At 39.8% G+C, this 23,494-nt stretch overlaps 1 protein-coding gene across 1 annotated transcript in view; it reads left to right on the top strand.

The window, feature by feature from the left end:
- LOC102237082 (VPS10 domain-containing receptor SorCS3-like) overlaps positions 1–23,494 on the top strand; it is a 210,630-nt gene that overhangs the window by 90,999 nt on the left and 96,137 nt on the right. Inside the window, exons 3-4 of the mRNA XM_005797660.3 lie at positions 14,485–14,584; positions 23,317–23,475. Coding sequence (XP_005797717.1) covers positions 14,485–14,584; positions 23,317–23,475 — 259 coding nt within the window. The remainder of the gene's footprint in view (positions 1–14,484; positions 14,585–23,316; positions 23,476–23,494) is intronic.

The raw sequence follows: 23,494 nt of genomic DNA, 5'->3' as shown, positions 1-23,494 counted from the left end.
TCAAACTTTTTTGGTTTGGGGATTCCGTCCCCGAAGCTCAGGGGACTGTTAGAGAAAGAGATTGGGAAAGTTGGTAGCTGTGTTGTGTGTGCGTGTTTATGTAAGTGTGTGTATCCCAGCTGCATACTGACTCCTCTCCTGCTGTGCTAAGATCGGGTCACCAGGGGGTGAACAGTGACATCCTCTCAAATTGCATCATTTTGCTGAGCATGCTCACAGCCGATGTGATATTTCACAGGTCAGTGCTTATAATAAGGGCCTGGTTCTCTCAGAGAGGACCCACCTGATGTCTGCGACCTTTTGCAATTGGACTTGGTATTTTCTTCCATACCTCGCCAGCCTTCTGCACACCAGAACTTTTCAAAAGAAAGAAAAAAAAAGAGCGATACAGCTACATTTCACTTCTGATGAAAATGAAAGACATCAGTTTCGATAAATCTGCATGAAGTGCTGACAGGTTTGCTAAAGCCGGCAGATCAACATGTTGGGAGACGAACCAGAACATAAAGACTTGACCTTTATGCTCCTCTGAGCTTTACAGTCTCTTTTATACGATTGTTTTGGTTTTACTGCAAGCAGCTTCAATGTTTTAATTAACTCCATTCGACCTTGTTCACAGCACAAATATGTACCGCAATTCAAACAGGTTTACTTGGTCAGGGGTGAAAAGCAAATACTTCATGCTTCAGTACATACCACAGCACACTTCACTAAACATGAAGATATCTATTAACTAATTATCTCAGCTGTGCACTGAATTCAAACTCATTATTTTTCCTGATCAACTTTGTTATTCAAGGTATTTTTCATATATTCAGCCAAGCAACAGCAAAATATAGGAAAACGTAACTTTGATGTTTTATTAACATAATCTGAGTGAAGATAGATTTCTTTTCTATCTTCACTCTTTTTGAGCGTTAGCGTGACATCCACTGAAATTTCTATGAAGTGAGGGCAGCAAAAGCCCAACCCACTGGGATAAAAAAATAATTAGCATCCCGAGCGTGAAGGAATTACGCATGAAATGTAGTAATTTAATTCAGTTTATTTATATAGTGCCAATTCACAACACATGCAGTAAGGCATTAAAAAAGGCAATTCAGTTCAATCATGAATATTATTTTGATTGATCCAAGTTATCAAACTACATCCAGGTCAGTTAATTATTCAAACTGGCATAAAGGTTTCTGTCTAAGAATCCGTTGCTGGCTTTGTGTCAATGACTTTGCAGCAATCACTCACACTGAGCATACATGTAGCAACAACAGAAAGGAAAACTCCCCTTTAACAAGAAGAAACTTGCAGCACAACCAGAACCAGAACCAGAACCTGGCTCAGTGTGAATGGCCATCTTTTTGGTGTGTACCTGCTTTGTCTTCTCCACCCCCCACAGATCCAGGAGTCCTGTCCACATCAGAGAAAACTAAAACGTTTTTGGTGGTAGTAACTCTAGAAGAAAAACAGCTAAACAGAGGCGTCTTCAGAGCTGTTGTAAGACAGACTGCTACAGGAGATCCTTCCAGCCCGCAACCATCAGCATCTAAAACAACTATTTGAAGAAAATTGTATCATATTTACAACAACATTTAATTTCCTTCTGGGATTAATAAAGTATTTTAAACTTGAATTTGAAATCATTTCATCCATTAATTTTTAAGCAGCAGCAACACACTGAAAGCACCCAGAGTAAACGTAGTGAAAACTAATTTTGTGTGAATTATTTAGCTCACTTTTGCAGGGAGTCACTACATAAATCATCTTGGCTGTCATTACCGAGGTCGTTTATTCTGAGTCCCTCAGCAGATTTAAATCCTTACCTCTGTAATTACAAACTCTCAGGCATTGCCACTTTTTTCAGGTCTGTGCCTGTCATAACAGAACATCTCTTGTATAGTTATAAATATTACTGGGAAAAATTTTACACAATAAATTAATAAAAAGTCAACAAAGGGGAAAAAAACCGTACATAGTCTACCCTGTTGTTAGGGCTTCTTTGCAGTGTTGAAAAGTGTTATTCCATGTGGATAGAAAAGAGAAGGCCACATGATAAAATGTTTTTGTTTAGAACTTTTTTCTCTTTTCTCATTGGAAAAGAGAAGTAATTATATAAAAAGATTTAACAGAACTAATTCTGAATTTAATTCAACATCATGGTGAGACTGAGAGAGTGATGCAAACGTTATTGATCAAGTATCCTGGGTAGGGCAGGGACTTAATGCATTATTAGGCCTGTCACAATAACAAATTTTGCTGAGCAATTAATTGTCTCAAAAATTATTGGATAAACGATGATATTGTTTGAAGACCTTTTTACACTGATTTAATGGAAATGACGTAATGACGTGTTTTGTAAAGCTTGAAGCTTTTGTACTTAAGCGTTTCTAATACGTTCATAGATGTGATGCACAAGTGACATGGATGGACAACAAAGTCACTTGATTTGATCCTCTGGGGGTTCAGTTTTGTTTCAGAAAATGATCTCATGGGGCAAAAGGGAAAAAACTATTGTGTGCAAATTGTGAAGCTATTTAAGCCTAATGTAACATCTCAATGCTAAACATGTAGCAGCACAGACATCCAATGCTAATGTCAGCGTCCACAGACCACATTTATTCTTCAGTCCATATGTCTTTATTCAAGGATTTAGCAGCAAAAAGGATTTTTTAATTGAAAATGTTTGTTTAATCAATATAGTTTTCAATTAAAATGGGATTCATTTATTTCAGACCTTGTAATTAACTCAATTAAAAATGTAATTTGAGTCCCATCACTACTTGTGGGTGGCACAGAATCACATCATTATCTGACATCAGTTTAGAAAAGGAGTAAGATGACGTAAAGACCGCTGTGAAAATGTTCATAGCTTGGTATAATAATTTTCACTGAAAATATTGTGACAATGCTGCAGTTTATAGCTGCAGGTCACCTGCAATTTTCAAAGTCGCACTTTTTTTTTCTTTCTTTCTTTTTTTAATTTAAGGAAGTGAGGACATTTTTCATCTTCCACCTTCAGAGACATTGTCACCAAAGTGTCTTTTTTCAGCACATGGACGTTCCCATCTCTCTGACCCTGACTTGTCAGTTATCATCACTCACAACACTCTGGAGACGACGTCGAAGCGCAGATCTGCACCTACAGAAGCCGACTCCATCCAATACTCTGTTATTATCTTGCCATTGAACTGCTGGTTCCTGCAACCCCCCTTATGAATAATGAACAGAAGTCGGGTTGTTCTTCACACTCTGATGAAAACTGATTTCTTCCTCTGAATCCTGCCGTCTCACCGAGACGTAAACCCCATACTGTACATGTTTGATGCTCTGTTGTTGGTTCACCTCAGTGGGCAGAAAAAAACCCAAACAAAAACGAAAACATCAGTCGTGAGTTTAGACGTCGAAACAAGCTGGATGTCAACAGCAGATCTATCCTCTGTAACCTAAAAGACCCGACTGCTCCTCATGAAAAAGTCAACACATCTGGGAGGAACTTTGAAAGTTTTATACTTTGGTTAAAGATTCATTTCAGAGAATGCATTCTGCAGCACGGCGAGTGGGGGAACAGATATTTGCTGCCCACGTTGGAGGCTGAGTGGAGACGCAGGAGGAGATGGAGACACAACAAATGTTGTTGCTAAGAGCGATCTTTGAATGTCAGCACTTCTGCCTCAGTCTGCGTGCTCCTTTAAGGTATCTTCCCTTAACGCTGCATTCATCAATCATGCAAAGATGCAACGCTTCTCAAAGGATTCCTACCTCTTGATCCTTCTCACATTTTGTCAACAATAAACTTTACTGTATTTTGCCAGAGTGCACTGATTCATGATTTATGAAGTGGATGGAAAATTGTTCTTGGTTTTTATTTATTATGACAACATTTAATATTTCTTCTAGATTAAAGAGTTTGTCTCAGAAGAAAAGTCACTTTCACTGTTTGGTACAAACCATGATGGAAGGAAGGAGGTGCTCTACTCAGATGAGACCAAATACTAATGCTTTTTTTCTACATGTAAATGAAACATGTAGCAGAAAACTTAACACACTGAGAACAACATTCCCATAGTGAAACATGGAGGTGGTGGCAGTATCATCCTGTGGGGAGGCTTTTCTGCAGCAGGGACAGAGAAGCTCTACAGAGTTGAGGAAGGAAGTTGTGGAAAACCTGCTGAAGATAACCAGAGAGGGAGGTGGAAGTTTTCTTTCCAGCAGGACAACAACCCTAAACACAGCCAGAGCTACAGAGGATGTGTTGGAGAAGGATGCATCTAAATGTTACAGGACGGAAGATCTCGAAGACTGGACCTGGGCACCCCTGGTTTAGATCAAAGCATGTTCATTTGTTAGAATAGCCTAAAGTTAAAGGTAATTTATTTAATACAAAGTGCTTTACAGGAATTAAGAGGAAATGCAATAAACCAAAGGAAAGAGCAAAAGAAGAAAATAATCTAATGTTGATCTCTAATCTAATGTTAGAAAACTGAAGACTCTTCATTTCATCTGACTGAGCTTGAGCTACTTTGAAAGCAACGGGTCAGTGTCTGGGTCTGTAGATGTGCAGAGATTCCCCAAAAGACAAAATAAAGACTCAGGGGTGATAAATGCATGGATGAACCTTCAGATTTTTATTTGTGTGCACAATTTAAACCATGCATCATTTTCCTTGCACTTAAAAAATATTCTCTACCTTGTGTTGGTCAATCATAAAATCCTGATAAAAACTTAGAAGTCTGTTTGCAGCGTGGCTAGATGTTTTTATTTTCCTCTCCAGCTCCTGTTTGTTCTGTGAACTGCTTTTCGTTTCTTGCTGCAGGATCGTCTGATTGTTCTGTATCAGCAGCAGTTTGGATTTTAGTGCAGGCTGCAGTGTTTGTTTCACACATCGCTTACTTTTATTTTTTTTTTCACAATCGCACACAAACACATAGATGTTCATAAACAGACACGGCGCTTGGCTGGTCACGGCATTTTTTAATACATTAAAAGGAAGAGAGTTTTAGTTTTTAGTGTACAGTGTTCAGTCATGTAGGGTGCTATTTTTATTGCCCCCCCACCCCTTCACTTCATTGCCCCCCGTTCTCGCAAGTTGGCAACCTCTTGCTCTCTCGCAGAAACACCTGCAACTTCAATATCCTCCTATCTCGACGTGGCAATTCTCTAAAGTTGTTTTCAATTATGCTTCAGTGGATTTTACATTAGAGAGAAGATAATGCAGCGGTTGCCTTGGGTGAAAACATGGAAGGGTTTGTGTGTATGCGTACATGTGTGTGCGTGCACAAGGCCACCTCTGAGCATGACGGGGTGTGTATGAAGGTTTATTGTGAGTCTAGCTCAGAGTGTATTTTCCAGAGATAAACTCTTTGACAGCTTGAACATTACGAGCCTCCTCGTTGAGATATGCGTTGGTCCTGGTATCAGTCGGTATTAAAACTGTGTCCACAGGCTTTATTCGTTACTTATGTTATTACAACATTTTCATTAGTGTGTTGCTGTGCATTTTGTTTGCTTTTCATCTTTTGTGCTGGCAGAGAGACATCTTTTTCATTTTTCACACAGTTGAAACCTCATCCAACGATGGACCAGCAAAGCTTTATTAGTAACTTTGTGTGACTGCGTCCACATTGAGCCCTTATTAATCTAGTTCAGAGAGACCACTCTTCTCCTTATCTTTAAGTTTCTGTTTTATGGCTGACCCCCCACCCTGCTTTGAATAAAATCAGGCTGCTGCAGGGGACAAGTTGGAGTTGTCCTGAGGCACCAGGAAACTCTTCCTCTTTGCAAAGGCTGAAGTGATAATACTTTCTGTGTGGTTCTTTATATGTACAGGTTAAAATACCCAACATTCTTGGTTCCTCATGTTCTAAAACTAATGGATGCATCATGCCTGAAAGATGTTTGAAGAATGGGTATGAAATAATTTAGCACTTTGTGTATCACTTTTTTCTTTGGGTGAGGTGTGTTATGCAAACTTCATATTCTGCATGTTTTTGTTCTACCATTTGAGTCAGAGCTGCTAATAAAATCAGCCCAAGCACTTAAAAAATCACCCAGTCGTTTTTTGTTAATAAGTTGATGTTTTTTTGAGTCTGACAATGAGCCATTTCAAAAAACCTCTGGAATGTAACATCACTGATCATCAGGCACTGCCTCTCACCTGGCAACACTGGCCAACCCGTTACCTGGCAACCCCAGCGTAGCCCAGCCTGTCACCTAGCAACCCAAACAGAGCTCCAGCATGTCTGATCAGCTGGTTTTATCACTGTATGCGTTGTACAATGGCTGCTGGAAAAAACAAGTGTTATTGACTCACCATCCAGAAAGCACTTGCTGCGTTCTTGTTGATTGTGCAGGTGGCTCTACTTCTACTTTTCAATGTACAGTTGTATAGTAGTGTATTTGTTTCAGTCATTTTCACAGAGTGTAAAGGTTGTGTTGGGGGGCGTGGCTAGTAGCACCTTTTTGGATTTAAAGTATCAGAGGTGCTAAAACAGCTCACTCTGAAAGGAGCTCAAAATAGACAAAACTGACCAGACTGAATCATTCTTAAAATCATTATTTAAGAATGAGTTTGTGCAAAAACTTAAATGAACATGTTTCATAGGGCCGTTAGACCATTCCTAACCTAAAAGGTCACCTTTAATACCTTCCTCGAGGAGTTAGAGAAAACTCTACTCAATATGAAGTGACTGAAATGGCTTTAAATGGGGCCAACATGGCAAAGGCAGCTTCACATTTTTGCAACAGTGAAGTATGACAACAGTGTTTGTGCCCAGTCTCAGTCTGGAGTGCCTGCTGCAGTGTTTTGGGTTAGAGAAACCCATAATCCAATGGTTGAATGGGCCTGGAAGTAACAGACTAATTGCCGCAGGCGATCCATTCAAGCATTTCTTTTCTGTGCCTGCCTCCTCTTGTTGAGCTGCGAGGCTGCAGCCTGTCTTGTCATGCCTCAGACTAAATGGCAGAGAAGCTCAGGACAGGTCGCCAGTCGCTGCAGGGCCAACTCGTGGACAAACACAGTTCAGTCAACACCTTAGGCATTTCTGACCCAGTAAGCATTGATCTTCACCTCGTGTAGCTGTCCAGCCTTGTTTGGTGACTTTAAAGCTGCTGAGATTTGGGTGAAAAAATATAAAGATTTCAAACTATAAGACTTAATTTTTCCTTTTCTCCGTTTCAATGTAAAAATAAACAAAACACAGTTTTTATAAACTCACAAACCTTTTATCAAATACAAGTACATCTCATTTTTCAGAATAAAACTATGTTTTGAGAATAACTTTTAAGCAGGTTTTTATATTGTCTATTACTCTTATATTTTCTGATTAAAATGTGTTTATTTTAATTCTCTAACATCAAGTGTCTTTTCATTCAACTGGAAGCAGAAAATCATAAGAAGAAAAACACTTCTGTGAGAGTGTAGTCTATAATGTGTTGAGTTACTGGAATAAACTTTTCTATATTATTCTAATTTATTGATATGTGCTCATATGGCCTGCTGCTTATTTATGCAACATTCACTTAAGGCTTTCAAACAAGTTATTTACTCAAAGTAATATTTATTATGAGATTAATAAGCAGGATTTCTGGTGCAGTGCAGTTTATTGCAACAAAGATTTTTATCCTTTTTTAGTCAAACAATGCAGCAATAGAAAATAGTTGAAGCAAAAGTGAAAACACAACCAGACTGCTGGGGTTATGAATATGATGACATGCAACCCAGACTGAAAGATAAATTGGGGAGAGTTAGAGGTAAAGAAACCGATTTAAGCTGTGTAATCTACAGGGGACCCCTGGTATTCAAGAGAGTTAGGGATCAAAACAGCTAAAAGTTATTATAATTAACTATTTTAATAGTTCAAACACCAAATATACATAACATCCTTTAATATGTACAGCGGAGACAGTCTTAGCACCAGCACAGAGGCCAACATCCTGGGTCTTCCTTATTTCTGCTCTTGGGGCCACAGCCAGTCATTCATTCATTCAACATGTCAATAAAAAGTTATTCTTCTAGGTTGTATAAGAGGCTCTTGCAATACCCAGAATACTTGATATATAAAAATGGAAATTGGAGTTAAATATCTTGATAGAAAATGAAGAATGGGTCAACCTGTGGTCACAAAATGATTAGCAGTCAATAGTTTCTTGACTGTGGGAAGATTTTGACTGGACACTGAAAGTTAAATATTTTCACACCCTCTTACCATCTCTAAATTTATAAAGTCAACCATATAACCTAAAGACACAATATAAAACAAACAGAAGAAATGAATAACTATAAATCTAAAGTAAAATGTCACAGGGTAACTAAGTCTTAAAACCCTAACTGAATCTTAACAGCCTTGAGCTTGGACATGAAAAGGTCCAGGTCAGTAACTGAATGTAGATCTAGAGGAAGCTGGTTGTCGTAACCAAGAGATCCGTTCAGGTTTGAGAAGAAACTCAGGGATGTAAACCCAGTAAATGAGACTTATAGGTATGGGTCAAAGCATTAGGAGAGTTGAAAATTGGTAAAATTTTAAAATCTATTCTAAAATGGATAAGCTGCTACCTACAGTGATCAATTGTTGAGATGATAAAGGCTTTTATAGCCATTTAAAGGCCAGTAAGGTCTAAATATTGCTTAATTTTAGCTAACTTATGGGAATTTAATCTCCAACAGACCTTTGCTGGCACAACGCAGCCAGATTCATTCCGTCTAGAGTTGCTTCACACAACATAATACATTTTATTTGTAACGCACCTTACATTTCAAAGAAATCTCAAAGTGCTACAGAGACGAAAATAACATCACTGTCCAATCTGTAGTTTGGTAGATGTAAGTAATAGTCAGTTGGAAGATCACAGTTAGCTGGTGAGTGCTGTTTTTCCTATCTTTTTGCTTGTAGCACCATCTCATCAATGTTCCTTTGGACCTCTCACTGCCTAGACCAGGGGTGGGCACTCCTGGTCCTCGAGGGCCGGTGTCCTGCAACTTTTAGATGCATCTCTACTTCAACACACCTGAGTCAAATAATGAGGTCGTTAACAGGACTCTGGAGAACTTGACTGCACTTAGGAGGAGATTCAGCTGTTGGATTCAGGTGTGTTGGACCAGGGAGACATCTAAGAGTTGCAGGACACCGGCCCTCGAGGACCGGGAGTGCCCACCCCTGGCCTAGACTAATTCATTTTAAACAATTAAACCTCATGGCATTTCATATTTATCTGGTTCTATCAAAACTGAAGCAATCGACTGCACTTATTTCATGGTGCTTGGAAGTTTATAGTTTTTTATGAATTCAGTTTTTTCTTATTTCAGACAACTTTATTCCTACTTTATAACAAGTCTTTGAAAACAATGACTTGCTACAGCATTTAACTCACTGGTGCTGTGGTGACAGCTCTGTCTGCTACTGAAAGGTCCCTGAACTGAATCCAGGAGTGGGTTTGCCTGAAGACTTGTTTCTGGAGCAGCATTGCCTTTGTCGTGTCCTCAGAGTTTTCCCCCAGAACAAAAACAATGAGATGATTTAGAAACATCTGCCGCCCACTGTGCAGCTCCATCTCTGACCTCGTTCCACCACATGACTCTTTGGTTCACCGGATCAGATCAGGGTTATTTTTTAGGTGCATCAGTAAGTTCCTGCACTTTGGGCTTGGTTCTGCTGCAGGTTTGTTAGGTAAGAACTCATTTCCTTTCTCTCTGTTTGACTCTTTTTCTGAGGACAAACCACTGAGTTGTTTCTGCTTGGCCTTGACTCTGACAACTACCTGATGATGCTTTCATCTTTACACCTTTGATGAATGTTGATGAGGTCTTTTGTATGCTCTCTTTTCAATGACGAGCATGGATATGCAGCCTGTGTTCTCCCTTGAACAGGAATGCTGTACACTGCTAGCCTCCGTCTGCTTCGGGGTGATGTGCTTTGTTTGTACAATTTTTGAGAAAGTGAAATGATTTAGTTGGAGTTTTTAGTCTTTGAAGTAGATGGCTTTTTTCCCTCCATCTCCCCAGAGCATGGTCAACCGTGTTGTACAACAGCTCTGAATTGTTCTGCTTTATTGGCAGCCATCTGGCAAAACCTCACAAACATTCCCTAATGCAATTTCTGCCTGCCTTTTATTCCAATCATTTGATGTTCACACACTGCAGTGCACCACATCGCATCTCTGTTTGGTTTTTTAAATTGGTACAAATAGCAACAAATGAAAACCTCTCCTTTGTGAGAACTGGGAGACGGCGTTTCTGACCTGAAAAGAGGTTGAGCGAAGCATCCTTCGTGTCTTTTCTAATCGATTATTGTCCCACTTGGGTATAAGTGTTAGCTATAGTATGAATTCTGTATTAAAACGAGGCGGATGTTGCACACTGAGTCAGATTTGCCTTAATCTCTTTTACTGATTATCACTAAATTATTTTGAGCTCCTATCTTTAACAACGAGCCCAAAACAGACATTTTTTCAGCAAGAAACTGCTTGTCTCATCAGAAATGAAAGCAGGTCCGTCTTTGCTCAGAGTATTTTGGTGTTAAACACAAAATGCTTTAAAAGAAAAACTCACATTCATGCTGTTGTTTTATTACAATGTGTCTCTGGGACTTTGATTTCCTTCTATATGAAGAGTGGAAGGAGCTCAAAGTGAAAAGGCGTCTCAGGAAACCGACTCCTGGGGAAACGACCACTGAAACACGTGCCGATGACAAACGCAGCGTGCATAAATGTGGCAATCACGTGCTAATTATCTGAGAAAGCATCTTCCTGTACTCTCAGGGACATCTAGGCACCAACACATTATTACAAATGTCTTACAGTGTTTATCCGGAAAACTTTTCTGCTAACCACATCACATAAAATATCAGCCCTCTTACAAATTTTAATTATTCAGAGTTCAGTTTTCAACTTATAATTTATCAATGGTAAATAAATATAATGTTACTGACCAATACTTGATAGCAATACTGCTATCAAGAAAAAGCTTCAGATGGTCAAAATTTGCATGAAAATTGTAAACTTTGTAGCCTGGCTATTTCCTTCTTTAGCAATTCTGCTCAATTCTCATCTCCCTTGAATGTTCTGTCTGGTATTTCTCCTACTGAGTTTGATTTCTCTAGTTGAATTTCAACTGGGCCAGTCAGCGAACAGAAGTTGTGAATGATGATGTGGTAATGGCAAAGCATAATGTCAATTCCTACAATCCATTCATATTTTGTATTTTTGTTTTTACATACATTATTGCTAAATGAACATTTATGTCATTTCATTGCTAAATGAAAGAACAATTTCTTCTCACTCCTGCTGGCAAACTGACCTTTATGTACCAGGCCTAAAAAAATAGAAAAGTACACGAGACCTAGTAACACCAATACTTATTAATCTACAATGTGTCCTCCACTGTGGCGGAAAGGAAGTTTGCTGATATAATAAATGAAACTTTATTGTCTGAAAAGTTTTTTTCGTTTCAAATTTGTTCCAAAAAGTGGGAGCAGGCATCCATTAGAAGGGATGGAAATCTTTTTCCACACAGTTTCAGTTAGTATAAGCAGCCATTATTGTTTTTACTTTAACTTTTGAAACTGCACCATCTAAGAGTTAAATATGATTATTTTGTCCAATATGCCCACCATGTACGAAGTGGATTGTGTCTTTCCAATGTAGTGCTTCAGCACTGTAGGAAAATGAAACAATTTTTCACATTATCACATACTTTTACATACATAAACAATAACTATGTATGCTTAAGAAAGACTAGTGTTTAGAAATTACCAAAGCAAACACTAAATGATGTTAGGAACCTCCAAAGAGAAACCAGACAAAGAAATCATTCCATTATTTTTATTTTTATCTTATAAGCCTGTTTTTTTTTTCCAGGCAGTGGTGTTATTAAGTCTTCTTTAGAGAAACAGGGCAGAGCAGAACAAAATATGGATAATCCTCTGTTCATTTGACGAATGCTTGAGAGAAGAGCTCAGGTCAAATTGAACCCGTCAGTCCCTGAAGACTTGATGTGATTAGAGGGACAAGGTCAGGCTGAATTTGGCTGGAAAAACACTCTGAGCCTGAATCAAAGACTTTCAGTTAATCTTAATTTAATTGTGCAGCGTTTAATTGTGTTTGTCAAACTGAAGCTGCTGGGTGACATCGATCGAGAAGTCATGCAAGACTGTGTACACCATTTAGATAAAACATAAATGGGGTGTTTTCCAATGAACAGCAAAAGAATAATCACCACATCACATGTTTTTTTAAGTATTATTTAGGATTCAGATACATACACACATTTTTTTCCTTTAGCAGATTATTTTGTCTCTGTGGTTTTGCTAAAACCTTATACTACATGGATTGTTGGAAGCCATTAACAGGAGTGTGCACCACCTGCTCATCTGGATGCAGGGGAATAAACAGATCAGCGGCTGAAGGAATAAAAGATTTCCATGGCATCGCATCAGTGAGGCATCAAAAGGTTGTTTTAATGGCCTCCTCCTCCACCAACAACACTAAAAGAAAAAGAAAATTTAATCATTCATCATCTTTGTTCTGGTTTGAACTAAACAATGCCATGGATACCATCTTAAATCAAAAGAAATGGTGCAAAATAAAATGAAAAGGATTTTTGTTTGAGGAAATTTGCCTTTAACTTAAAGCAAAGTAAATATGTTCAACTTCAGATCTTGACTTTTTGTTGTTATGAATTTTTTTAAAAGTCCAATAGCTTCAAATGTACTGAGTAAATGAACCAGACGGGTCGTAGCAAACAGATGTTCTGACAGTTAAATGGAGCTGCTGCATTTCAGGCTGTCCAACACATACTGGGTCGATTCCAAACAAGAATATATGACATAATGTTAGTCAAGAGGTTTCAAACGCATGGATACATTTTAAAAAAGTTTTGATTGAAATGAACTGGTTGGTAATTGAACACAATTTTAGAAGTACAAGCTGTTTGGTACTCAGTTTTCTATTCATTCATTCAGTCATCAGCGTAAAACCAAAATGTGTTTCTGGGAAACTATCCAAGGGAAGACGTTATAAAGACAACAAAACATGACCAACTGCGTCGAGCAGCCTCTGCACACGGTGCACAGCTTTTAAAGAAATCATTCATAAATCAGTTTTTAAATAAATTCATTGATGTGCTGGTATAGTTTTTGATTTATGGTTGTGGAGATTCCATAGTAAATATAACGTATGTAATGTTGGTTGTTTAAAAGTCTCAAAGAATCAACATAAAATCAATTCTAAAAGTAAGCCAGCTTATTATAAAATTCTCAGTTTACTTTTTTTTTGCTAGCCTCAGAAATAGAAGATAGAGGTTCTGGAATAACTTTGATCATGTAGATACATTAATGCGTGTGTTGGTAAATATGATGCTGTCCAGTGAAAACCAAGGACATCTTTTATTCAATCAATTACATTTTCTGTTAGTTCACTTTATTTGGAAGTGCACAGGAACAAGCAGATGGCTGTCTGCTGTAGTTTGCGTAGCCGTTACCTTTGGCACAGATCTGAGAGTCTCAGGTGAAGAATTTCTCAGAGAAAGTAAAACTGATTGGTTTGATTCAGCACCTGTAAATCCATGTCTGTCTCTTTCATTTTCAACAAAACTTCCTGTGTGAAAAGGTTTCCAGTGAAAGGTTTCATTCAGAGGAGCAGATGTAAAATTCCACTCCAGCCTAACATTGTTACTCCCCATCCCACTTTAATGTAATGTGGAAATGATGCTGCCTCTGTGTGGCTCATTGCGGTGCTTTGTAATCACTGCAGATACCGTTCTCTCTGAAGGAGCGACACCGCGTTACGGCCTCTTTGAAAGACCGTTTCCCTCTGAAGGAGCACAAACAGCAGGGTTTGACAAAAACAGGAATCATCTTAGCTTTCCGCATAACAATACGAGTCAGACTGCAAATCCAAACAGGAGTTTTGCCACAGTGGTGGGCGGGAGCTTCTGTCCCCACTGAGAAGATTCCCCGGGCACGACACCCACAGAGGAAGAAAAGCCTGTGAACAGGCCTGCGGATGCTGAAATGTGGTACTTGAAGGCAGGTTTGGTAGTTACCGATGATGGATTCATGTGGAGTTTCCAGGGACTGGGCTGGCTAACAGGCTCATTCCCACTGTTAAATTATTAAAACCCGAGGGTTCTGGAACATCCACATGTTTTTGCACTCGTCATATTTTATTTCATAGTAGTCATCAGGAGAGAATTAATTATTTACAGTGTCAGGTCCCCAGAGCTGTTTGAATGGTTAATTTTAGTGGGAGCTGTGGATGATTGGTTAACCCTCTCTTATTTCACTGCCATAAATTTACTCCCCTGGAGAAGCTGCGTGTACACAACCAAACTAACATTTATCCTGTTGGTTCTCTTCCTTTGGGTGTGATGTTCTGTTCTTTTTCATCAATATGGCAGCATTACAGAACGTCGCATCAGTTTGTTTTGATGCAAAGCTTCCTGGATTATTTTCACTTTGTTTTCTGCTTCTCATTGTTTTTTGTCTTTCTTCTGTTCAGATCCACAGATTACGGATCAACATACGAGAGAATGAACGACAAAATCGGGTCCAAGGCCGTCCTCAGTTACCTTTACGTTTGCCCAACCAATAAAAGGAAGGTGGGAATTTTCTTTTATCTTTTTAACCTGTGAATAAGTAAGTTGGTAACTAGAAATGCACATCCATTGTCTTCTGAAGGTCCTGGGTTCAAATCTCTGTATGGATTTTGCATGTTGTCTCTGACCATGTGTGGTTTCTCTCTGAGACCAATTAACCTGACAGTCGAAAACATGACTTTTAGGTTAATTGGGTTCATTAAGTGAATGGTTGTTTGTCCTGTGTGTCTGTTTGTTGCTCTGTGATGAACTGGAGATCTTTCAGGGTATTCCTCACCTCTCGCTCTCTGGTAATGATCTGTACATGGAAATACTCCAACTGAAAATAAAAAAACAGTGACTGGCATGTTCATGATTTGATTTGTAAGGTAGTGTGTCTAGAATGTCACAAAAGGATTTAGACATCAGTGCTGTTTCAGGAAGTTCCTCCTTTGTGATTGAAACTGTAAATATCGCATCAGTCCACTAAAAATCTGATACGTTAAATATGCTTAGCATAAGTTTTCCTCCCCTGAACTTTTTCCTATTTTGTCTTTCTGCAGCCAGATTTGATAAACCGTTGACCCTGGGGAGTTACAAACCACAGATACCAATCAGTAGCATGTCAACATTGATACAAGGATTACAAGTGCAACATATAAACCCAGACTCAATACTAATTCTTTAATGGTACCCAAATATCTACAGTCAAAGACGTAGGTATTTGTCAGCTACCTGTGAGTAACTGAGAATTTAAAATGTACTTCAAGAATAACTCAGCAGTACCTATGTCAATGTTTCTCAATTCTGGTCCTCGGGGATTACTGTCTTGCATATTTTAGATGTGTCTGTTCCAGAACAACTGATTCAAATGGTTGCATGACATCCTCTGCATGCCGTCAAGTTCTGCAGAAGCCTGTTAATCATCCACACCAGCGTGTGGCAGAAGGGAAAAACCTGAAACACGCAGGGCAGTGCAGCCTGAGGACCAGAACTGAGGAAATCGTTGACTTATATGAGACTGTAAGTAGAGAGTAACAGCATAAAGCTCAAAATACGAACTGGTCACCTGCATGATGACCATTTAAGATCAAACAAGAACTTACTGGGGAAGAACCCAGTAAGTTTACCAGTATTCAGTAACCTGTAGGTGGGGCTGGATGAAATCTCAAATATAGTGGACTCCCAGTGTTCTGGAGGTTTAGGAACCACTGCTGGCCATGACTAGCAGTGGTCACTTGAGAGCCTCAATAAAAAATCTATAAATACCTATTTCAATAGTTCAAACATCAAATATACATTATTAATATGCACAGTGGAAACTGTCTTGATGTTTACACTAAAACTAATATCTGCAGTGTCTTTTATTGTCTCCTTTGGAAGTAGAGCCAGTCAGACCAAGGAAAATAAATGACGCTATTGGATTGGCTGCTTTGGATCCAGCAGCTAGTAGCATGTCTAGTCGCATTTCGTTCAGGTATTTCCAGTTTCTCAACATGCATTTTACTTCACAGAGTTTAGATAGGCTCAACAAAAAAAATCAGCAAATCAGATGAATTTTCCAAAAATACTTTGGAGTTACCCTCCACACTTCATTCAGCTGCCTAACAAAGCACAGCAACAGGTTGGGGAAGGAAGTGCGCCTTAACTACACACAGTAGTGAAACCTGTCAGCGCTGCGGCCATTTCCGACTGAAGCAAAGATGACTGCAGGTGCAACTGGTGTCGAAATGAGAATCCATACATCACTGGTTCTCAGTTATTTTCTGCCGCAAAGCAATATGAGCTTCTGCATAAAATACATAAACAGACACTACAGAAAACTGTTTTTAGTTAATAGTTTATCTGCAGCAGCTGCATTTGTTCTTTCTGCTAAAGCAAAACTGTCAGAAAACAAAATTAGTTGGCAAACTCTGCAGGAGAGAAAAGTGAGTTACTTCCTTTATTTTTTTAAATCAACCTGCTGAAACTGAATTTTAACTATTTCAGCCTGGAAATAAATAAGACAAGGGGAATCACGAGTTCTCCCAGCTGCCAACCATCTGCCGATGCCTTTAATTTGCCTCCGAGTTCTGTCAATCACTTTTCATTTCTTCTGACACTCTCTGAATTTTGTTCATCGATCTGCACATGGTTTGCATTCCACTTTTCACCATCTGCCTCGGTTTTCTGCTCGTCTAATGACAAACACAAAAAAATACTTCTGAATCCGCGTGGTAAAAAATGGAAGAACTCAGCAGACAGCTTCTCTCTTAGCAGAAGGTTTTCCACTCTGATGCACCCAAAATTGTTGCTGTGAATTACAAATCCCTGCACTTTCTTTGTGCTGTGCTTCTCTGGCTGCAGTAAATTACATTTAATCAGATTCAGTTGAAAACTACTTTCTGTATTCCAAAGGGAAATTAAATGTTGTAACTCAAATCAGTCAAGTATCTTCAGAAAGTCTTCGTGGATGGTGGCTAGAAAAGATCTGCAGTAGCAGCCAGTCTTGCAAATAACCTGAACAGACCTCTGACTAAAGACTGTTTCTGTAAAACAGTCACATGACTGTTATGACATGCTAACAGCTCAGTATCTGGCCAGCAGAGATGATATTCCACAGTAACATGTCCCAGATGACACCATCAGTTGTTGGCAAGCTCTGCTGATCCACCTCCTTTGCTTTTGTCATTCCTTTTAAAATCTCTTTTTGGCCGTAGGGGTGGAAAACTGGGCAGAGAGATGTTGGAGTAGGGGATATGGTCATTCCTTCTTATGATGGTTTGAACTTCTTCTTTCTCTTTGCTCCTGATCTGCATCCATGAAGCCTCCTTTTCAACTCTTAAGTATTTTTTTAGCTTCCAGGAGTGAGAACAGTCCCTTGTTGCCATGGTTACTCATCATAACTGTCCAAAAGCAAAAGTGCAATAGCAAATATCCTTTCCAGTTGCTCAGCATCCAAAACCAGAGGGAAGAATTGTCCAAACATTTAACATGTCAAACAAACATTAACAAAATCAGAACAAGCCAAGTTGCCCCAACATGCTGCCACCATGAGCAATCCATACATCACAGACTGAACCTTGTGATATTTGGCCAAAAACTGTTGATGGTAGATTTTTTCACTGCATTGTTCCCATCATCCCACAGTCCTTCTACCTGGTAACCAGCCACTGGATGCATGAAGTGGGAAAATTCACACGATAACATTTTCTACAAAAATGAGCCACTTGGCTCATCTCTCAAAACTCCCAACTGTCTCCTTAAATGAGAGCACTTAGCACTCCTCTGCAGGTAAGAAATCAATTTCTCCTGAGTGCAATCCAATTTAATCCAAAAAGAAAATAATAGTTTTAAAAAATATAAACCCAACCCTGAAAAAATGGGATGTTATGTAAAGGGAAAGGGAATGTGTTCTGCATTTATTTGACTTTGACTGTGTAATAATAAATTCATCTGCTTATTGCACCAACATATTTTAAGTGCATTTGTTCAGTGAGAAATAAAAATCCAACATCTATTAAAATCACTGGTGCTACAGTTATTGATGTCCGTAACACAATTTATTAAATTAATAGTTTGATCCCATCACTCCTGGTTCCAAACAGACTAATCTGGAGAAGTTGCAGACAATGCTCTGCTGCAGTTTGTGTTTTCTTTTCATTAGCTTCCTCTGCGGTGTTATCATTTTGTTACTGTTGACTCCCGTTGTTGAATGGCTCTAAACTCGATCCATAGACGCCGTCCACTGTCCCATTATTACTGATCACAGTCGCATCGCTCAGTAGCATAAACAACCACACACAAAAAATGGATTTCAGTGCAAAAGTAGGAATCTGGCATCTATAGATGCTGTGTGAATGTAGCCAAAGAAGAATGATTCCACGATTCAGATGGGAAGAAAATAAATGCAGATTTCAGATTTTTTGTGGAAAAAATTTTGAGAGCTCTGTTTCCTTGCATGGGAATCCAAATAAAATACACTGGTTTGTGGTTGTTAGGTGACAAAATATGTAAAAAACTCATCACTTGGTAGAAGTGGCCTTCCTGCTCAGGTCAGGGTTGGAGGAAGCGAAAGCTGCGCGGTGCCAGCAGACTAATAGAGAATAAGGCGTGACTCGGCGGCGCGTTAGAAGTGGTTTGGGTCCTCGGGTTCATCAGCATCACTCCTCCAAGGCCGATCCAAGGTGTTGACCCTGAATGTGTTTGCATGTCGTCGGAGTTAATGGGATCCTGCGAAGAGCAGAGCCGCGTCGTGGCGAGGGACAGATCATAGCCGGCACTGATTACTCCTCGTGACTCACTCACTCCTGCATTTTCATGCGGAGAAAATGTAATTCCACATGAAGGCCGTGGCAGGAACGCGCTCCCCCAGGTTCTCTCTGCGGGAGATGTGACGCGCAGCCCTTCAGTCGGCCTATATGGCATGAGATAAGGTTTATCCACAACTCAAGAGGGAAAATTAACAAATGAAATCCCATCATTTCCACCATAGTTTCCAGGAGAACTATTTTTACTTCCTGTCTGCTGCTGTTAGTGAGTCATGGCAGCCAGGAACTTGTAGTAATGCTGATGATGGTTGTCCTCTGGCTCTTCTCATTGCCTCTCTGTGCTTTATCTCAGGCCTAATTATTTCGATTTACCATCCTGGAGATGGATGAAAGTTGCCCGGTTGCTGGCTGCAGCCCTTTGTTGGCTCCTCGTTTGAGGGACCTTATTTAGCATCTGCCTGTGTTCTATAAAAAGAGCCGTCTGTAGCTAATCACTCACTGAAACCTATAATCGTCCGCTGCTCCCACCCCAGCTGTATATGCACATATATTGAAGTATTTTCCCCTCACATACATTGCCCCTGTGACATTCCCCAGAGATGCGGTAAAGATTTGAGCGATAGCAACGACATTTAGCAGAAGGCCTCAGTGGTGAACTCTTCAGCTGCATCGTGTCGTCTTTTCTCGAGCTTCATGCTCTCTCTGCAGTTAATTGAACGGCTGTTCAACAGGGCTTTAAAAAAAAATTAAAGACATGCACAGTTAAGATGCCACGGAGGAAGAACGGCAGTGAAAACATGATAGCTAAATGTGGGTGATTAAGGCCTGATCCGTGCCTAATGAGCATACTGTGAAGACAACTGTGTTTCTAAAGCTCCCGTGGAAGACAGCCTAAGCTCGATTGATCCGCCGTGATTCATTTGCTGCAGGGTGTCTCTTTCCCTCCGTCTCTGATCCATACCTCCACTTAACTTGCCATCTGACAACTATCCGCTTCTATCTTGGCGCTGCAGCTTATGCACAGCTCGACACCAGGCTGATAAAACACAAAGGTTATCCCCAGCAACCTTTATCGATTCCGTATTGTTACCCTCCTCACTCGCCCCGCTCCCTCGTTAAGGCTGAGTGGAGGCTGTGAGGAAAATCTTAATCAGACTTTGATGATGCCATTGGTCACTGCGAGTTTGGGGATGAATAATTATTGTTTACTTAAGCAGGAAAGGAAAGGCCCCTGCCATTACAGTACCTTGCAATAATATTCAAGCTTTTATTCATTTTCTTAGTATCTCAGGTGTTAAAAATTAAATCTGAAAATTGTGGAGTAGGTTCAGGGGCATGATGAAAATTCTGGCCTTAACGTATAACCCAACCTGATTGACCCCCATGTCCACTTGATCAGTTTCATGCATATTTTTCACATTAAGATCAATATTAGAACAATAAATCTGAAATGTGATGTTTACATTTATGCTAATACTCCTAAAGACAAACCCAGTGTGACCAGTTGTCATGAAAGCATCACCTGTTGAAGTTGAAAATCCTACTGGGAATACTGGAGCTTGCCTAGCAACCCTGACTTTGGCATAACTTGTAGTTGGAAAGCTACCAAGTGGAATCTGATGTTAATGTTTGCTACACGCTCCATGGTGGGAGGATCTGTCTACGTTACGTTTTTAGTTGTGTACTCCACTGATCTGGCTATTTTGGAAGAGTGGCAGTTTGCTTATCGCTATGAAGTTGGAGCTGAAGACCCCATTAACAAACCTACTGCTGTCTGATATTATGCAAAATTCCTGGACTCTTGCTTTGTCCAGCTACACTAACATTAAATTCCTGACTTCAATCTAATTGGGAACAAGTGATAACTGCTCAGACAAAACCAAAAGTCAACTTCTTGGCCTACTTGCAAAGCATTGTGTGGATTTAAACCATTTTTTCACATCACCTTGAATCCACTTTGCCCATGTTAAAGCATGGTGGTGGCAGCACCATGCTCACAGAAACTTAAAGCCAGAAGAAAGACCAGTATTTATGTAAAGTACTGGTCAGTAGGAGCTGAATACAAATGTACGTCACACATCTTAGACTGACATTTTGAAATGGAGTCATTTTCTTCTTACTGTGATGCTTTTCTGTCACATTAAAACCTGGAAAAATGCATTCAAGTTTGTGTTTGCAGCTTTGAAAATGGGCTTATAATCACAGAGGCGACAGACAATTTTGAACAAACATGAGGTGTGAATATGGAAAATAATGTTGTCACACTTGTTGCTAAATGAGTAATGCAAATGTTAGAATATTGTCCAGCAGCTGCTCCGTGTGATGAAACAGAAAACTATTTAGAGCTCAAAGACTGAAGCCAATGCTGGAGATGAAAGCTCTGCAGATGGAGGTTAAAGAGGAGGACGAAAACTTCCAGTTCAAAGCTTTAGCACAGAGCAGCAGTTCATTTTAATACAATCTTTTTAGATTATGTGCACACATTTAAATGCCTTTTTTTCTTTTTACCATTAACTTCTGATGGTTGATTCTCAAAGTGGACCTCTTACAGCCACATTATCGAATATGATTACAGCTTAAAAGCTGGAAATTACATCTGATAAGCTCCACAGAGGCTCGCAGATATCAGGAGCATTGGCGCTGCGCTGTGACAGGTAATGAATGGAAAGATCGGCGAGCCCACGCCAATGAGAAAGCCAGATTGAGAAAGTGCTGCCTGTTTATTGGTGCTTAATGAAAAACAATTTATCTAAATCACCACCAGGGAGAGTTCCTGCTTACAGCTCTGGAAGGAGGGCTGGCTTTTCTGTCAGTGACAAATGTGCTGCTGTTCTTCCAATTCCAGTGGAATTGACGAGAGAAAACACAGCTATTTGGACCCCAGCGCTGCCCGCTGTGCCACCGCGCGCTCATGCAACATGCATGGATGGTGGAGGTTTGAGCAGCAAAGCAGCTCCATCCTAAAGGACAGGCGTTGGCTATTGGGATATCACATGTGGACAGTAACAGTTAATTTGCAGCAATTAGGATTGGAGGATTCTGGGCTGCATGTTAGTGGATTAAACCCGTTTGAGGCCATAACTGGAGAAACAAACAACTGCAGACATCAAACCACAAAGGAACAGCCAAGTGTGAACAGCTACTGGTAAATGGGAGAATCAATGTGTCTGAACTCATCCAGAGCAAAAACAAGGTGGAGTATTATTTTAAAAATCAAAAAGTGAAAAAGATGTCCTTTCTTCAAATGCTAATGTCAGCATCCACAGTTCACATTTCCACAGAACCTCCATGAATGATCAGGGTTTCCTGAAGCCGGATCAAAGCTGAAGGAGTAGAATAACATTTGGCTCCAATCTGATGGTTGAAAAACCTGAATAATAGATTAGAAACAGTAAATATCTTTGTTGTTGAGCTCATATGTCTGTTTTTAAGAATTTAACAGCAAAAGGGTATATAATTGAAAATGTTGATTTTTGTTTTGTCAGTGTTTTTTAAATTAAAATTCAATTTATGGTGTTTGATTAGAGACTCTGCAATTAACTCAATTAAAAAAATTAATTGTCCCACCATTAAAAAATGATTTGTTTTTCCTCCCACTTCATAATCATGCTCTGCTTTGTGTGGGTCAACCACCAAACATCCCGAATCAGCTACAACCTCAAAACCATCGTGTAGAAACGTAAACGTTCCTCTTTTCATGTGAAATAATGCAAATCCCCTTCCTGCCTTTTAGCTTACACTGTAAAATAAAGAAAGTAAGCTAATAGAGCCCCTTATTCAAGATAATGCATCAGCTTCACTTTGGCGCTGCTGAATAAAATACAGTGATTACGGCTACTTTGAGGAGCTTCCTGTAATTCAAGGCAAAATTCCAGTGAGCATTTAATCTGCTTCCAGAAAGACTCTAAATGTCATTAGCTGAAAGATATATGCGGTAAAAGTTCCTCTCCTTATTGAATTCTGTTGGAACCGTGACGGCTCCCGCAGAAACAGTTCAAGCATGAAATTACGGCTTCTAACCCCCCGCTGAGCTGCTGAAGCTGGAATTAGAATTGTACTGGAAGAGGAAATGCTAACAAATGACATTCTGTGGTGCAAACTGATAAAGACAGCAAGTTATTGTGTATTTAGGCTCAGTCATGCCTGCTAAATCTCTCATTAGAAGCAGCTCCTCTTGGCTGCAGCTGGAGCAGAGGAAGGGTTTCTGAAGGAGGCTTCAACCTGTGTGTCGTTGTTTCCTTTTCATTTTTCCCTCCTTGTTGTTTTGGACAGATACGATGATGAGTTTTGACCTCTGATAGCACTGAAGGCTCCACAGAGGAGCTTCAGCAAAACTGTTTGCCAAACGTAAACCTGCAATGTGCCAAATTGGCGAAACATTTTAGGTCCGACACCGCTCCTGCTTCTAACGTCTTATTTCTGTCTCCTCTCATCTCCTCATCTCTCTCTCTGTTCCAAACTCACCCTTCCTCTGTGTTTTCCTCTCTTCTTCCCCCCTGCTCTCAGATTATGGTTCTGACTGATCCGGAGTTTGAGAGCAGCGTGCTCATCAGCACTGATGAGGGAGCCAGTTTCCAGAAGTACCGCCTCTCCTTCTTCGTCCTGAGCCTTTTATTCCACCCCACAGAGGAGGACTGGGCCTTGGCCTACAGCCACGACCAGAAGGTTAGACTCTTCACTTCAG

The sequence above is a fragment of the Xiphophorus maculatus genome, chromosome 5 (genome assembly GCF_002775205.1).
Source record: "Xiphophorus maculatus strain JP 163 A chromosome 5, X_maculatus-5.0-male, whole genome shotgun sequence".
NCBI classification, from domain to species: Eukaryota; Metazoa; Chordata; class Actinopteri; order Cyprinodontiformes; family Poeciliidae; genus Xiphophorus; species Xiphophorus maculatus.
This window is presented reverse-complemented; position numbering and strand designations above follow the sequence as displayed.